General features: G+C 40.3%; 1 protein-coding gene across 1 annotated transcript; it reads right to left on the bottom strand.

Moving 5' to 3' along the window:
- Nucleotides 1–10,880: 10,880 nt before the first annotated feature.
- ints13 (integrator complex subunit 13) lies at nucleotides 10,881–18,033 on the bottom strand. Its single transcript, XM_054624552.1, has 17 exons — nucleotides 17,596–18,033; nucleotides 17,217–17,466; nucleotides 16,924–16,998; nucleotides 16,484–16,686; nucleotides 15,912–15,992; nucleotides 15,714–15,804; nucleotides 15,468–15,596; nucleotides 14,015–14,099; nucleotides 13,457–13,549; nucleotides 13,043–13,132; nucleotides 12,763–12,941; nucleotides 12,508–12,672; nucleotides 12,180–12,334; nucleotides 11,866–12,096; nucleotides 11,578–11,708; nucleotides 11,242–11,377; nucleotides 10,881–11,120 (listed from the first exon to the last, which is right to left on the bottom strand). Exons 2-17 carry the CDS (start codon nucleotides 17,439–17,441, stop codon nucleotides 11,084–11,086), a joined length of 2,106 nt encoding a protein of 701 aa, XP_054480527.1. The 5' UTR covers nucleotides 17,442–17,466; nucleotides 17,596–18,033; the 3' UTR covers nucleotides 10,881–11,083.
- Nucleotides 18,034–18,795: the final 762 nt, after the last annotated feature.

Raw genomic sequence — 18,795 nt, 5'->3', positions numbered from 1 at the left:
CAGCACATAACAAAGGACTGTTGTCTTCCATGTTTATCATACTTGAACCCTAAACCAATCTGCCCATCACGAACCTTGAAATGGATCCTAAATAAGGATGTATGGCGCCGTTAGCTCAGCCGAGCCGTATCCAGGCAACGGTCATCTGATTGGCTAGAATTGCGTGACGTCATTCAAGCGACAAGACAAAAGAATACAACTCCATCTCTAAATATGTTATCTACTGCGGTGACGTGGTGAATTATCTTATCTACTGAGATGTTCCCCTCGTGCTGTCAGTCAAATAAAGAGGTCCGAGAATTGTTGACACTTTGGGCAAATCCTGCTTTTCAAGAAGAGCTTCGCTTCCTCAGCGTGAGGAAAAATAAAGTTTAAACTAGCCCCAGTGCCGATCTAGCGTCGTTTGGTGACAGCAAAGCGCCAAAGAAGTGCAGAAAGAGTACATAGAATCAGAGGTGGAAGAAACAGCAACCGTACAAGTGTATGGTTTGCCATCATACACTATGATGTCCTCGGGTCCTAAACTGAAGCAGCAAGGTGTTCAAAAACAACAGAGCTTTTTCTTTTATTCATTTATGCAATTTCAAACTACCTACAGCAGGTGTTGCTAGCGAACACATCAGCTGCTCTTCTCGGAGAGTTGATCCCTTGGGCAGTCAGTAAAACAGTGCAGGAAACGCTTCCCAAAAGTTAACTTCAAAAGCCTCAGCTTCCAGCTCATGTTTTTTGGGCCATTAGAAACAGCACACTGGGTATCAGTATGAGATTGTGGAAATATAGATTGTTGTATATTGAGTGTTGGTATTGTTAAGGAACAGAAGGACTCCAAGGTTTACCATTCTGGATAAAGTTCTTGGTCATTGTAAACCAGAGGCTCAGATTACACAAAAAGCGTGGATTAGGCCTTTAAAATGCTGATGTTGATTTAGATCGTTACAATGTAACCTTTTTCTACCTTGACCTTACACATGTGGTTTGATTTTTTGGAAAAGTTATTTTACAAAGAGGAAAACATAGAATTAAAATGAATAATAATAGTCACACTTCAGTACCTTAACAAGGCATTAGCTCTGTGTGGTAGACACTGAGCTGCTCTGCTGTCTCATGGTACTGTAGGACAGGGTCTTCCGTTGTTCTTGTAAGAAACAGAAGGGTAAGGTTGCTGAACTTTGCAAGATCAGAGGGTGACAGCATTCCTCTTTTAACCCCTTCAGTGCGTTGAGAGATCATTGAGGACACCATCCATGGATCTCCACCAGCAATGATCTTCTCCCCTCTAACGCTCAGGAGGGGTCCAAATGTTGTTTCACTTGCACTTGTTGAGCAAAGTTCACACAACACGACTTTTAAAGTAGTCAGATGGCCGTACTGTTCACACCACGCAACCTACCGCCTTGTAATCGGGAATCTCAAAGTCATTGTGGTTTTTAAACTACGTGGCTGCCTGGCAACAAGGGTTCGCTCACTACAAGCTCTTTCCCCGGGAGGAATCCCAGTTAAGGTCTCCAAAACAACCAGGTTTTGTTAGGAAAATACATGAGACACCAGTCGTAGTCATGCTTGCTGAAGTTGTGTTGTGTGAACTAATAATGATAATAATAACTTTATTTATATAGCACCTTGAAAAACAGAGTTTACAAAGTGCTTTGTCAGACAAAGCAGCAAAAGCAAGGCAAAAAAAACAACAGAAAGCTCAACAGTGAGGCCCAATGGAGTTAAACCCTGATAAAGCAGTACAATAGACGAACCAATACAACCAATCGATTCGATAAAAATAGAATGAGAAATAAAGTAAAATAATTTCGTACTCACATGCTGTAGACTTCAAAATAGTGAAAGAAATATGAGGAATAGAAAGAGTGTCTTCGGTGTGAGCTTGAAAGTCAAGAGGGGTGTGACTGCATAAAAAGGTGTATCACAAAGGCATACTTACTTTTTTAACTTGATAAAAAAAGCACTGTCCTAACTGTTCCCCTGTCCCAATCAACTCCGCTCTCCCCTACTGTCGCTTGGGTTTATTGATGTACAATTTCTCTGAACTCCTTCCATTTAACATAAAATATCAACCTTAAAATACTCAATTCAAACTTAATGAAAATAAATAATGAAAAAGACACGAAACTCTGTTATATCACTCTTACTCTCTCAAGGTAAAACTAAAATTAGAATAATATTTTGTCTCAAATGAATGATAGAAATGACTATTTTTATCTACCTGTATTGCCTTTAAAAATGTTGAAAAAGGGTAGCCGTTTGAGTGAAGATCCTTAAAGCACACTGTCACAACAGGTTTGTATTTCTCAACAGGGGAGCTTGAAAGTCCCTTGACACACGTGACTACGTTTACATGCACACTCATTTTCCACTAGCATTCAGAATATGACAGTATTCCCGAATTTGATACAGCTCATGTAAACATCATATTCCATTTGTTTTTTCTGAATAAGGCCTTATTTCAAATGGAGCATTTTTTTTCAGATTAAAACATGTGGGATATGTGGATATTATTCAGGTTATAGGGGCATTCTTTGGACAGTATACTGCAAATTTGGAATATGCGTCTCAATAGGTTTTTTTACTGCATCAACGTGCAGTGCTCAGCGCAGAATAGACACACAGCACATCGTTTGAAAGAACTAAAAAAGTAGGCCTTCATTGGCTTCAGGAAAACAGTTCACATAACAACTCATGCCTCATGCAATTTTTAGAATGTGCCTGCGGCGACTCATTGGCCCCCAGGTTACCAGGTGCTCGCAGGCACCTTGTTGCCTATAGCCCTGGCCTAAATACACCCTCACAGAGCCACTAGCATGGCAGAAAACTCGTTTTCCTCCCTAAAAAATGTATTTGTTATAAGAATAATTTGTATTAATTTATAGAAATGTATTTTTGGGGAACTAAACATGTATTCAGAATTTTGAAATAAGCCATCTAGTAACAAGAAAAAGGCCACAATATGAGTTAAGGTAATATAAGATGATATAAGCAGCAAGTGCTCCCATACCAATCAGTGAGACTTAAAAAGGGCAAAGATGCTGAAGGGTAATTGGCAAGATCATCCCAGCTTTGCCCTGTTCGTACGGGCTGGGAGAACCGTAGCTCGTCTCGTTCCAATCTGACAAGACATTAAACACATCTAATTACGACAGACAAAGTGGTCACAGGGTTATATAAGTGGGATTTGGTGAGATATGTTTGATTGTGTAGAAAATACAATACTACCTATAATACATGGTTCTTTTTGTGGATTTTGTTTCACATTACTTCTCGATTCAAACATAGCAGACTCATTACTCATCACAGCTACTCCTTTCGGCTGCTATTTTTGCCCAGAGTTCTCCTACTTATAATACTAAAGACATAATTATTCCAAGATAGCAAAGACAATAAGAAGCATATTAAATATAGTTACTGGTAGATGCAGATGCTGCCCCAATGATGAGTGACGGGATGGCAAGGATTGGACATAATACTGCTCCAGCATAGCAGGTGATTTTTGCTTGCGCATCAGTGGCTGTGGACAGGTTAATATTGTGGGAAACATCACATGACATGTTTGTTCTACAATAAATGCTTAACTCAAGTATAGAAAATGGTTGTCCATGAAACACTTAAGTTAATGGGGTTTATGTCATATCAGTTTGGGGATTTTGGGGTATCGGTCCACAGCTGAGAACGCCTAGGTTTCAAATATGGGAGAGTTAGTCAATTGAAACAAAAAAAACTCAATTTTAGACAGAAAATAGCGATGAAGGGGAGAATCATATACGTGAGAGAATTTTGGGAGAGGTCGCGTGCCAATTGGGTATCTGCCCTCTGACTGTGGATATTCAATTCGAGAAAAAGACCAGAATAGCTCTCTTCCATCGCCTTCTCTTCACCTCTCTTTACTGTTTAACCTTCCTCCTGTTCATCTCTCTGGCTGACGCTACTGTCAACATCTTTTCAGACCTTCCCCACTTATCCGGTTCTTGAGCCACTCTTCTACCAGGCCGAGTTTGCCCTTTGGTACTGCACTTCGGTGGATCTTGAAAGACTGCATTTCAGACCAGCTTCTAGCAAACTTTGCCTGAACAGTTGCTGCCTTCAGCCTTCAAATAAATCTGTTCTATATAAATACATTTTCTATGGACAGCAAGACAGCCAGACGTATAATGCATGATGGATATGACATGCCTTATCTAAATTAGCATAATCACGACTTAACCTCAACTTTATGCAAATTTAATATGTCCTTGCAAGGCAGCAGGCTTCAAAAATGAAACTTTATTCTGGCACTGCATGGCCTATTCTTGGCGTCAGAAGTTTTCGGAAACAGAACGTTTTTCAGAACGTTTTCTGTTCAGGCGTTTTGCTCACCTGGTCTGGCTGCCAGACTTTATGAGTTGGTGTCTACAAAAGTTTTGTTTGAGGTTCTTCACACTGTTAACTGCAGAGGACATTGTTGAATAGTGTGTGTTTGCAGGTGGGAATGGTCCATTGGTTAAGCCATTCACGGTACTGTAAGCGGGGCCTCCTAAGACCTCCTAAGTTGTCTTCAGGGCAGGACAGAATGCTCTCAAAGAGTTTTACTGATTTAATCAACAATGGATTTTGAAACGTCACTCAACAATGGTGTTGGAGGATTCCTGGCCTTTCTCAGCAGGCAGTTGGTTGATATGTCAGGGTCGTCAGCTGATTAAACTCACCTGGGCCCGTAGGTTATAAACACTGGCCCAAATTGTCACTCTGTTTCTCTAGTCCCACATCCACCATGCGTTGCTTTCTTTTGGTTTGCACCTTCAACAATTCATTATGCTTTTGAGTTACCCGTCTTCATTTTCAAATTACTACACTGAGTTCTGAGTGTAACTTTTGTGTGAATTCCCTCCTTCACATTCCCTGAGGCAGTGTGAGTGACAGCTTAATTGAAACGGCATAGACGCAACAAGAATGTTAAACACATTGCTTTTTCCCCACATGGCCCTCATGTTAGGTGTGTTAGATAAGATAAGATAAGATAAGATAAGATAAGATAATCCTTTATTAGTCCCGCAGCGGGGAAATTTGCAGGCTTACAGCATCATAGAGTTAAAGTGCACACAAGAGACATAGTAAAAGAAAGACAAGATAAAAATGAAAAATAAAAAATAAAAATAAAAAAACAAGTATTATAAATAAGCAATAAAAACAGTAGAAAAACACAATAACTGAAATATAATATTTACAGACAGAAAAAAACTATTTTAACTATTATTGCACAGTGTTTTTATTGTCATGTGTCAATAAAAATTCAGTGTTGATACAGTATAAGGTGACTAACGCAACAGTGATTTGAATTAATCTTACCCTTTAGAAACAAATCAGTGTATATTGTTGCAACAATAACTATTTTTTTAACTGCTTGTAAAAACACAGTTTAAAGATTAAGGCTGGTGGTATTGTATTTGTTTTGGTGCTCTCAACAAATCCCATAAGATACCAAAACCAACACCGTGTTAGTCTGACTCTTGATACTTCCTATCTTCACCCCCCCTTGCTGTAGAACTCAGGACTTAGCTAATTTTATTTTAATTGAAGATGGAAAGCTTCACAATTATGTTTTTTTTTATATCAACAATAAAATACATGGCTATGTATAATGTGAAAGGGTAAACAAGCCCACATAGATTAATCCCCTGAATCTGCAGTTCCCTTGAGCTGTATGGAGTGTTTTTGCATAACTGTTTTGGTTTTGGTTTAACATGTAAATTTAATAAGTAAATGATGCCAATGTTTTTAGTTTTTATTTTATAGCTTGTTGTACTGCCAGTAAGAGGCCCTTAACACAGCAGCCATTTTGAAATGTCATTGCAGGTCGAACACAGGTGTAATCAATAACATTAAGTATGGCCCTGTTCCATTTAGGTGGGCTAGAGCCCTGGTATTGTGCATGCTGGTTCGCTGCAATAGCTGTGACATTTGGCCAAGTTGCTGGAAGCTCCTGTTTTCTGATAGCGGTTGCTTTGTGCTCCTGGAAGAGAACGATATAAAGCTAGGAGAGACTTCCAAAGACAAAGATTTACACCTGCTCCAAACGTGATTGTTCCTCCTCAAACTTCCATCTAGCAGACTGTGAGACTTGAGCATTCACCCATATTCTATACCTTCGATTAAGCTGGAACCATTTAGTTGACGAAACAAGATCGTCTGGACCCAACACACACACACAGAATAAACAGACTGTCTTATCTGTCAGTGAAGAATTGTTATTTGACAACATGCCTGTACACATACAGCAAGGACGTCAACTGGAAAGAAATGTTTTGCCACTTTGCACACACAGTTTTTGACTCAACTTCAAAGTAAAAGAAAGAACGCAGTAGATAGTTAGGGAGAATAAAAATTATGTTTGTTTTTAAATATGTGTACATTGATGCACTGTGTTATCCCGCCGGTCACTTTTGTTGCCGTCAAAATGTTTACTCATTCTATGACCACACTGAACAAAGTTGAGTAAATATATGCAAATGCATATATCAACACTAGACACCTTAAGGATGATGTGTACCAAAAATATTGTCCCGTCTTTATGTTAAGATAGAGTCAGCTCTGGTCATGTGACCGTGTAGCGCCTTATAACTGAAAAAAATAAATTACGGTAACTAATGTTACAGATGGGATTTAAATGGGTTGAAATTAGAAAAAAATTGATTACCAATTTACAGTACATGGAGTATTAGTCAATACTCGTAACAATATGCGCCTTTTGTTGAACGAAATTCTGGCATTGAGTTGTGTAGCCACAACTGTTACTCATCAGTTCACTTAGTAAACATCATTATTTGAGGTGACAGTTCTAAAAATGAATCATCAGAGTATAAAAGTGGCTAAATTAAAATAAGTTGAGTTTGTCTTTCACATGTCATTCTGAGGATTTTTTTTAGCTGAAGTCATCCAAACCAGCTTTACATTCGCAAGTCTCAGAAACATATTGAGCCAGCTGGGCTGTTTGCCTTAAAAACAAAACCTCTTGTTGAAGCATCTGGCTGTAGTGAGCAAGTATCGGAAACCACAAAATCGCTCACCACTCGTCTGACCCTCCGACCCCACCAGAAGGAAACCCCCCTCTGGACTGGATCTTATAGAGCCAGCTACACTGACTCACTGGGTAGGTCTGCTGCTGTTAACTTCTATATGACTATATGGGATTGTTGTGGGTGCTTAGTCATTCAAGTCATATGTTGTAATGACTTGACCCTGTTTGAAAAATAGGCCCATAGCTGAATGGAGCTGAATGAATAGAAGAACGTCTTTTTGGAAATATGAGAAGCATGAATGACATGGAAAACAAATGACTATGTTACAGATGCTTGTTATGTTGAAGTTCACATGAAGAAAAGCATTGTGTATTAGGAATCACATGGATAAAAACACACACAATGAAAATGCATGTAGACCTGCAATTACTACTTGGAGACAGCATAAATAAGCATGCAAACACTACATCTTAAAGTTGCCATACCAAATTCGCTTGCGAAAAGTTCCCTATTTACACATGCAGCAGTTAGAGAGCAACATTAGCATTTATTGGGTTTCTTATTTGTGGCCACATGATACTCATTTTCCTTTTAGCTTTGTTTTGGTCTCCACCAGCTCCTAAAAGTAATATATGGTTCTCTAGCAGCTAAATGCTCTCCTGTGTTAACCTGCTAGCCACTAACTTTGTCTATTGCTGAGTTCAATTCATGTTGTTTAGAGCATAATTTCAAGCAACTGAGTTTGAGATATTGGTTATTTTTGACAGCGATGATACCTTGTTGAAAAGAAACACCAAAAAGGCTGCAACGCCACCAAAACTGGCCGTTACATCTATATAAAATTCAATAGTATCGTTTATGTAATTGTATTGGAGCTATACACGGTTTGTTTTTATCTGGTTTCATTCCTTAAGAAACAGCTCCAAATACACAACACTACATATTGAAGTTACTTTAATGTGGGGACAACAAGGTTGTATTAGTCAGGTTAATGTATGGACACTAAAGGTTTGACTGGAGGTTTTCCTGTCCTTCCAATTCTTACATTATTTGCATTCATGCAACTCGTATTTTGCCATCGTACTGAATTGTTGCATTTTGTCTTTCACAGGTCACGTCGTCTATAACCAAGGGCCTATTAAAGACCACCACAATGCCAAACCAACACTCTATAACCTCCCATCTCATACGCCTCTAACAGAGGATTATATAGTTGTCCCATATCTGGACCCCACATCAAAGACAATACAGTCACTGACACCGTTAAACAACAAACTGTCTACTTGGCTGTTTTCCAGATGTGTCACCAACCCCATATTTAATGACTGAGCAATTATCAACAACTCAGCACTCTGGTACAATCCAACATCTGTCCTCAGTTCTGAATCAGGATGTAATGTCTCTGCTAAAAGTAACAACTCAGGACGTGTCATTGACCACATCAGAGTTTCAGCAGAAGCTGTCTGAATTAGAGTCTTTGCTTCCAACGTCCTTCTAAGAGCCCTCTGTGATGACACTTACACCAGCTGTACCTTAGGAGCTTGGCTTTTTTAGTGGACAACTTGATACAACTAATATTATAAATCCTTTATCTACAGTTGAATCTCCCAAAGTCTCATCATCTACGAAACCACCGTTGCAGACATTCTCCAAAGCTTTGTTACCTGATACTGGTGGCTCATCTATGCAAAATAATCTTGAAAACTCACTTTTAAAAAGACTTACAGTCAAAATTAGCACGGATTAATGTTTTGATCAAGATGCCCTTATGCAGACGTTAAACTCAGACATTTTATGGATGTCCCTACAACCGACACACCCATCTTTGGCTCTTCACACTAGCCTTCCTTTAATAGAGCCTTTCGGTCCCATTATCTATGCCCAAAGATGAGCCCTCTAAAGAACAACCATTTGTCAAGTCAGCTTATGAGAGTGTGCAATTAATGCCATCATCGCAACAAACACTCTATACACTGCTGTTTAGGGTGTCACAGCACATTGATACGTTTTAGCACATATCCTCAGTAATTGGAATCACAACAAGCACGTATTTAAACACAGCAGCAGGCCTAAGTGTGGCCGATCCTGTTCCTCTTTCACTGATGGAGAGCACTCGAGGAGTGCCTGAGGACCATTTTGATACAACTGCTCCCTCTACGGTTCAGGAGCCGTACACCACATCCATTTATCAAATGCTAAACCTTAATCTCTAGTCCCCGTTATGTGGCAAATCTGTGGTGTGGGATCATGTGTATGTAAATAATTGTACCCCACAAATCAAAAGGACCTACATTGAGAAAACAGTGGAGCACGTTTTGGAAAGTTCTTCACAAGATGAGAAGCACTGGAGGGCTTTAATGCGGACAATTCTTTCTGACCCAGACGTGAATGCATTTTTTGTTGATAGATTAATCGTTGCAGCTCTACAAAAGATGATGACAAGCTAGGACCTGTGCATCAAAACGTTGCTACAAGTGGTCAAAAACTCCACAGGGTGTCTTAAACATCCAACATTACATTTTATTTCACAAATTAACAATTCATTTCTATATCTACAAATCTATCTTGAATATCACATTTACAATGTTTACAGACATTTGATATTTCTGTGCAATGATATTGAAAAAAAATGTATTGTATATTTCAGGCTCCATGAATCTCTGTCCCAACGTGTTGCAATCGATTCCAGTGTTGAAGGCCACAGTTAGCTTCCACTTCCACCACTTATCCCACCTAAAACCTTCCAGGACCCAGAGGATGGTGATGCAGACCTTCTTTCCCTGCAGATTAAGTTCATTGATAGGCCTCCCATCAGTGCTGGTGCCTGGTTAGCACTGGACCAACTGGAGCTTCATGGTGTTCCTCTGGAGGTGGACCTGCAGTTTGCTCTTCAGCACCTCCTACTGGCTGCCCGGAGCGACAAGGCCTGAGCACTCGGATGCCCCTGAACCTGGATCACCTTCAGCATGTGGCTGGCGATGATATCAGTAGATGAATCCGTCAACCCTGCACTCAGAGAGGCAATGCTTCCAGAGTTCTCCATCACTACAGTTGGACCTGTGAGCTACAGGCGAGACCGGTTCCCCACAACTCTACTTCCATATTTTATGGATCTACCCCTGTTGACCACACTTCCCCTGAGTCCCACCTCTAACAGCTGATTCTCTGCACCTCCAGCTATCAGTTCCAACTCACCACAGATTACCCACTATCAATGGATGGCAGGCATCTTCACAGCTCTCCTGTTGGTCTGTCTTCTTATCCTGATCTTCGTCCTTGTCGCTGTAGTTCTCTATCTCTGCGAAGGTCACGGGAGGTCAAGAACGGTCGTCATTTGGCCTGCTTGCAGGGTGCTCTCAATTCGAAAGCAGGGATCTGAGAGCCTTAAGACCAAGGCTGCCTCCGCTCTTCCAACCTGAACTCCATCCACCACCACCGAGACTGTTGATTAACCTTTCACAAGGCATTGAGGGGCAAGTCCCATCAACACGTGAGCAAGTGAGGAAAATAGTCAAGACGCCTCGTCCTCTACAATATGACTTTAAATGTGTCTGAAAATAGATGACCTGTGACAAAACCTCGAAGATCCAGTTCCACAGAAGTAAACATGATTCTGGATCATGACTATTAAAAGTTTCTATTTAAAATGTAAAATTTGCATTAAGCTCAGTTCCCAAAATGTTTTCAGGCACTATCAGGGCAGTATTATGTGTAAAATTATTACACATGGCTGTAATTGCACACTCGTCAGTCAATAATTTTTTTCATCAACACAGCAATGATACAGTTTCACTCAAATGCAATGCAATGTTTTGTCCTATTTTATATCAATGACACAAGACATCACTTCCATATTCAACAGCAAAATTCTCTATTGACAGCTTTTATTGTGTTACACAATATGTGAACAGCATATCTACAAAGTCATGAGTAAAAAAAATTAGAAATCCCTCATTAAGAGTTCACTGTCTATGTTATTTGATGCCGTTGTTCTGGGAGTATAAGGTGACACCCGACTCTGAAAAAACACTGTGGCTCGAAATCTCTATCCTTGGCGGGGGTGAAGCAATGGATCCGTGGAAACATCATCTGGAGGCCTTTCCGTTTTCGTGAACATCCATCCTGTCAGAAGGGAAAAAGTCAAGTTTGATTAAGACATAGCGAGCAGTTTGGACACATTCAACGTGAGAGGAATATTACACCCATAAAGTGACAGATGATTGATTTTGTTTTTCTCACACACCCATTTTCGTCTTTGAGTTGCTGGTACAACTCGAACTTGTTGTTGACGGAGCTCACTCTTCCAACAAACTCTTGGTGCTTCCTGGAATTGGCTACAGTGATGCGATTGCTCCACATGGTGAGGAGCGAGACCGGACCTGAACAAACAGCGAGACAAAGCCACAGATAAAAACACACGTAACCAGTAGGGCCCTGAGTGATGTCATTAAGTGGCATTTGCCAGAATTGGCGCTCATTGGCTCGGTGCTATACTGACACGTGTCTGATTGGTTTGTGAATGATTTCTTGGGGTGGTGTCTCTTCTTAACAGAGAAAAAAGTATGATGAAGGTTGGTACCTTTTGCTCTCTCTGGAGGCTGAACCTCCTCCGTACACAGGCGCGGCTTCTTGTTGGGCGGCTCTGGAGAGTCCGGGGAATCCTTGATCACCTCTGACTCCTGCTCTTCTTTATCCAGCAAACCTTTAAGTCTTCAGGTTAAAAGACAAGAACACAGTAAAGCATGAGAGAGTAGAAAGTTTACTGACACATACCATCCAAAAGACAAATGTAAACATTCTTATTGCTATAAATTTAGGTTATTTTTCACATGTATATGGAGACAAAAGACATCCAAGCAGCACTGACCTCTCCGACTCCTGCCAACTTTTGTCATCTGTGTCCTTGCTGCCGTTCTTCTCTGTCTTGTCTTCCCTATCCTCCCTCTTCCTCCCTCTCTTCTTCCTCTCCTCCTCCTCAGGAGGTTTGCTGCGACAGGCAATGATGCAGTCCAGAACCCGCTGGTGTCTGTCTGTGGCTCCGGCGTGAGTTTTCACTAATGTCTCAAGCTCGTTCCACATTATACGATACTGTTCATCTCTGAGGAGGAAAACAGTGCGGTTACATCAGTGGCTCTTCTGTTTACTTACATGAATTGGGATGTTGATTTTTGGAATAAATACCTCTTGGGGCCTTTGCCTCTGGATCCCACGGTGGAAATAGGGAGAGGGTCGTTCTTCCTCTCCATGTCCACCAGGTTGTAAACTGTCTTCTGGCAGGTCAGAACATCCTCCTCCGACAAAGTCTCTTTCACTATCAGGTTAGCTAAAGGAACGACCTAGTGGAGGAAAACAGGAAGACACACAGACACAGGAAGGATGATAATGATGTGGGCCAATTGGCATTGCAACAGATTATTTATTATGTGTAGGAAACAACAAGTCAAATATTTTGGAGTATGCATGATAGAAATCTGTGGCAGAAGTAAATAAAAGCATGCCGTTTACTCACTGCCTGCATGTTGAAGATGGTGGTCTGGGAGATGATCATCGGCCAGTATCGAGTGTGGCGTTCCAGCTGAGCCTTGGCTCTCTCAACTGGTAGCTTCCCCGAGGGATCCTGGGCAGACTCTGAAACAGGAGTGAGCCGGTTCTCCCTCATAAATTCACCAAAATCCTGAAACAGACAAAAAAAAAAAAAAAAAACAGTTAACATTTGAAGACTATTGCTGTTTATTGCAACATGGCTGGTGTGAGCTGAACGTACAGTGATGCGGTAGTCCGTCACTCGGCCTCCACAGCCCTCGCTGATGGAGGGCGGGTCCTCCAGGGTGGAGCGGTTGCTGTTGAGCACGTGCAGGAAGATCTCGCCTCCGTGGCTGCTGAGCATGTGGCTGATGACCTTTGACCCCGACTTCCTCGGCTGCTCCAGTAGCACCGATCGACCTGTGGTCAATCAAGAAGAGAAGAAGTCAGCCGTCAGGCCAAGCAGTTAGAGTCAATAAAGAGATAAACAACGGGATAAAAAGAGGGTTAATCCAGTTTACCGTTGAGGAGAAAGTTTGTCAAACATGACGAGGGACGACTGTTAACGTCTGTGGGGGAGATGCGGTAGGCTCCCGTACAGTAATGCAGTTCTGAGGTGGGAAATTAAAAACACAAATAGATACAACTAAATCAGGCATCTCATATCACGGCTGGGTCAGTCAATGCAGCAATAAATACACCAATAATGCTTTAGGGGTTACACAGTTTTTCCTTTCTTAAGAGCTGCAACAATTAATCGTTTATGGATAAATAATGAGATTTCAAAGTTAAATACTAACTTAACATTTTTTTTTTTTTTAATATAATGCCCAAAAGGTGAAAATAGAGTAATGTCTTCCCCTGATAGTAGTTTAAAGCTTAAAAACCATTAAAATCAACTAACAACTGACAAATTAAAACTTGATGATGCCCACCTATGCTGTTGGTTCTTGGAGTGCACCATTTCAGTGTAATCGTCTCTTTGAGTCCATTTTCTCGAGTGCTGCTGCCAGCCATATGCAAGTCTCCTGCACAACACAAAAATGGCATATTAATTAGTCATTTCTGATGATAAGTTTAAAAAAAATTAAGCATACATAAAATACATGCAAAAATCATTATGGATGTCCAAGAATCTGCAAAACTGTTTTCCTTATCCGGTGCTTATAATGTACACAATGAAAACTACTTTGAGCACTATTTATGTAAATTAGTTCATAGAACAAAGTTTGAGGATAATAATAATAATAATAATAATAATAATAATAATGAATAATTAAGCCTTTATTAGTCCCACAATGGGGAAATTCGGTTCTCTGCATTTGACCCATCCTGGAGGAGCAGTGGGCTGCAATGAAGCGCCCGGGGAGCAATTTTTGGGTTAGGTGTCTCGCTCAAGGACACCTCGGCATGTTGCCTGTAGAGGGGTTTGAACCATGTTATTCTAATTGGCTAATTCTTATTTATTTTATTTTTTTAACTCGAGTTCTCACCACTTTTGAAGAATTCCAGGTGAGCATCTCGGTGATGCAGGAGCTCAACGTCATAATTGGCCGATGTGTTGGCGTGCTGCTCTTCCTGTCCATCCGCAGAGACAATAACACATACAGGTCAGCATGAAGTCAGCTCTTACAGAGTGCAAACTAATACACACGCAAACACACATTAACACTGCTGATTTCATGTTCCAAAGGGGAAATGATAATGACCAAAGTAAAAGAAAAAAAGCTCTCTGGGTGACTCAAGCATGTTTTCTTCTACTCACATCAGAGACTAGTGTTTAACGCAAATGTCCTTATATACACACAGCACTGAGCGTACACTTGTTTGACATAAATCATAGATTCCTGATCTAACAAAAAACAGCTCTATATGTTTAGGCCCAGGCCCGAAAATGGGGTCTGGCAACCACTGATCTAAAAACAAACTTTTGAATCACAAGCTTTAAAATTTGACAACGTTCTACACCTGGAAAAATAGCAGTTTTAGGAAAGCTAAAGGTCAGGTTTAAAAAACAAGTTATCCAGACAACACAAAGGACCACACCAAAACACTAAAGGGGGGATGGGTGGGAACTGATGGGGGAAACAGAGACCGGGGGACAGTTTAAGCAATTTTTAAGGTGTAAACACCTGACAGACACTGACAGAAGAGGCAACGCTGGTCAAAGATGTTCTATAAAACAGTTTAATGCAACATTCATACTCTGCCATTTATATCAGTCTTTGGCGGAAATCCTAAAACCAACAAAATAAATACATTTTCTAGGAAAAATTTGGAATATTTAAAAACAAATGGTGATTCAAAATAGTTATTATATCATTTAATTAAAAAAAAATACTTTCGTTTTTCCAGCAGACCCCAAACTCTGCATTCCCTGAGTGTCCACATGAGACCAGAGTTGCCTGTCCTTTACTGGAGCCTCACCAGCAAATCTTTAGACCAACTGTCACATCAAAACAAATGAATGACACTGTAAGCCTGTTGCAGCAGTAGAGCTCCAAACATAAACTGTACACTAGGTGGTGTAAACTCTGACCCTTCCTCACTTTGATGTGTGTGTGATAAGAGTACTAACCTGGTCGCAAACATTTAATGTGGGCTAGCAAAACAGAAAATACAGCATGAAACCAGCAGCAGATTCACAGTCAAATCAACATGCAAATGAGGCAAACAAAAAGATGAGACTGTAAAGTTTCATGAGTAATTATCGGTGAGGAAGGGCTCATACATATAGATTAAGCAAGCAAAAGAAGTAGCGTAAAGGCTGTTAAAGAAAAGAAAAGAAAAAAAAGAAAAAGAAGTGGGAAAAAAAGGGAGTGGTCTGCATTCTAGACATAACAACATTTGTGTACTAGCAAAAGAAATCAAATATTTAAAGTTGATGTGAGATGAAATTTGGCGTGGCATGTGCAAGGCCAAACAAAAGGACAAGAAGCCCCTTACCTTCATGGGGATGTTTGTTATGGTGGTGGAGGCCAAGTCAAAGTGCTGCTGGACCAGAATGTTGAGTTTGGTGGCAAGGTGCCGCCCTGCACGAACGCTGTGAACCTCGCTGGTGAGCAGAGGGGAGATCTGAGACAACCAGGGAGGAAGAGGCAGTGAGAACTAACAGCTGTGACATGATGGCATGGTGTAAGCATTAAGTGCCATGTTTTCGCACAACCTCATGTCTTCTTTGTTAGCACCCACCTCTTTCTTCGGCCGGTCAGACACCAGCGTGTCCTCACCCTGTGGGTGGATGTGAACTAGGACAAGGTCACATTGCTGGATGGCCATCAGCCTAAAACACACAACAATGAGTATGAAACAAGAAAACAAAACTATGAGTCATTTATCACGTGCTCAAAAGGGAAGAATCGCTACAATCATAAAATCATTGATACGTACCTGTCTGAGCCTGCTGCCAGCTTGTTTTGTTCTAAAATAGTCTCTTGGATGCAGTCTTCCAACATCCGCACATGAGTATCACTTTAGGATAGAACACAGAAAGAGAACTGCATTAGCATCGTCTTAAATAATATATCACATACCTAAGCTTCTTGTTTGAATATAAACTATCAGGGTAAATGGCAAACACAAGATTAGTCCATACATGTACACATACAATACATGTAAAGTACAAAACAGTGACAATACAGCGTTGCTGAGAGGGAAATTAAACTATCAACATGGGGCTGATGGCTTCAGTTGATTTTCCACCATGTTAATAATAATAATAATTATTATTATTATTCAGTTTGTATATATTATATTTTTAGTTATTGTTTTTTTTGGACTTTTTGATTTATTTAATATTCTTTACTGTGTGATTACTTATTTATAATACTTGTTTTGATCTTGTTTTTTACTATGTCTCTTGTTTGCACTATCCTCTCTGCTGCTGTAATCCTGCAAATGTCCCCGCTGCGGGACTAATAAAGGATTATCTTATTTTATCTTGTGTTAATGACAGTGTTTACCTTTTAGCATTGGTTAAGCAGATAATGCGACCCCTATTGGCAACTCTCTCGGCTGTGTCCATCATAGAGGTGCGCCTCTCGTGCTGCAGCTCTGTGATCTTGCATAACGACTCCACCGCAGCAACCAGCCCGTGCAGGATGCTGCAACACTCGGGGTCCTCTCGTGGGTTGGGCGGCCCGACTGCTGCAAGAGCTGACATGAGCTGCAAGAGAGGAGGAGACAGGGATTATTAAATTGCAAGTCTTGCAAGATTTGATGAATGTAAACATGTGGTCACTGATGTTTATAATAATGTTGCACTTCTCAAAAATATGGCAAACTGGAGCAGCTAAAAACAAAGCTTGGAAATGCAATGACAGTCACAGCAGGACTAACAGTCTTATTGTATATCAGTTAGAATTGTTAACTCTCTCGTTGAGTTCTGTGTGCAGCGGATTACCTCATGAGTGCTCTGGTCTTCCTGCCTCCAGCTATTCAAGATGTGGAACTCGGAATCACTCACAGTGTAAGTAATCTGTAAAACAAAGAGAAGTCAGAAAATGTTAATGTTGAAGTAATTGGTGCACTATAACTGGTAACTACATTGATTTAAACTTTCTCAGATATCTCATTGATTAGGGTTTCATTAGTTTCAACAATGTCCAAATTCATACTCATTTAGTTACATCTTTTTATTGAAACCAGTGGTGGAGAAACAGCTAGAGATGAAACAAACAAAAAAAGGAGGCTTACCAGTTTGTGCAGTGGATAGACATCGTAGAGGATCCGGCAGTACTCCATGGAGCACTCCACAGCACAGGTCCACAGGGACTTGGACACGGGGGCCAAAGGAATAACCCCTTGAGCTCGACTCTTCGTCAGCACATCACACTCCACCTGCTGACGACTTGACTCTGCCATGTAGGGACAGTGGTCCACCACAAAGACAGTCTTGTGGGACACTGAGAACATCTTCATTTTGGAGAAATCCAGTGTGGCGGATCTGAAAGGATAAATAAACAAGTGTGTGATTTAAATACAAGCACACACACACACTGATACAAATGATATATACAGTAAAAGCTAAGACAACCACCATGTTCAACAGTCATAGAGGCGATTGTCAACTCACCTGTAGGAACCTTGTCTGTCAGGAAACGATCTGAACCGGCTAAAAGCCAACAGTGTTCGCTTTAGGTCGAGTTTTGACCAACAAACTGACACCCAATCAGTCTCAGACAATGCTATTTACCAAAAACTCCGACTCGTCTGCAAGCTAGCATGACTACTTGCTAAAGGAGCATGTCACTAACCATCGCGTTAGCTTTGAAGCTACCACAAGCCGGAATCATTTGTTTGCTGATTCACGTTTATTACCACCTACACACACATTTACCCATAATGTCATTTGTGTAAAACTAAAGTGAAGGTTTTTCTATTTATTGTACCTTCAGATGGCCATTTACTAAATGTGTACACACTTGGAATGACTAGCACAAACAATACGCTTTAAATCGTGTCAAGCTAGCAGCTTGTTATTGGCGGATATAGGTCCGGTAGACGTCCGTCACCGTTTTCCTTCCCCCCGGAATAATGGGCCGCACTGCTGAAAGGTTCCTAGCCCCACTTCTATTTTTCAATAAATGATACAGCAACGGGTTGAAACTTGGAAACGTTATTCTCGTCGCAAGGAAATCACGTCATTAAAACATTTCGGGCAGGACACCAGTGTACAAAAAGATATATTTGATATGCAAACTGAAACCCGCAGCTGCAGGACGGGGACGGTTGACTGTGAATGAATCACGTGGAATGAATTCATTTGAAGCAACATACAAAGTTATAGTTCCTGCTGTCTAGCAGCATAGAGGATAGTGCAAACTTTACTGTTTTTAAGTATTATAATATTATTTATAATACTTATTTTTGATCTTGTTTTTTTTACTATGTCTCTTGTTTGCACTATCCTCTATGCTGCTGTAATCCTGTAAATGTCCCCGCTGCGGGACTAATAAAGGATTCTCTTATTTTATTTATACTGTGTCATATATATATATATATATATATATATATATATATATATATATATATATATATATATTTATTTTTTTTTTTTTTTTTTTTGAGTACCAGTCAAAAGTTTGGACACACCTTCTCATTCAATGCTTTTTCTTTATTTTTATTTTTTCTACATTGTAGATTAATATTGAAGACATCCAAACTATGAAGGAACACATATGGAATTATGTGGTAAACAAACAAATGCTCAACAAACCAGAATATGTTTTATATTTTAGATTATTCAAAGTAGTTGAATGAGAAGGTGTGTCCA

This window comes from Anoplopoma fimbria, chromosome 23 (assembly GCF_027596085.1).
Source record: "Anoplopoma fimbria isolate UVic2021 breed Golden Eagle Sablefish chromosome 23, Afim_UVic_2022, whole genome shotgun sequence".
Taxonomy (NCBI): Eukaryota; Metazoa; Chordata; class Actinopteri; order Perciformes; family Anoplopomatidae; genus Anoplopoma; species Anoplopoma fimbria.
Note: the sequence above shows the minus strand (reverse complement) of the source record. Positions and strands in the feature narration are given on the sequence as shown.

Coding starts and splice junctions, on each gene's coding strand:
- ints13 (XM_054624552.1), bottom strand. CDS start 17,441: ATGAAGATGTTCTCAGTGTCCCACAAGACTGTCTTTGTGGTGGACCAC. Junction 16,687..16,923: donor AAGACCAGAGCACTCATGAG/GTAATCCGCTGC, acceptor CCTCTCTTGCAG/CTCATGTCAGCTCTTGCAGC. Junction 11,709..11,865: donor AGTTGGCAGGAGTCGGAGAG/GTCAGTGCTGCT, acceptor TTTAACCTGAAG/ACTTAAAGGTTTGCTGGATA.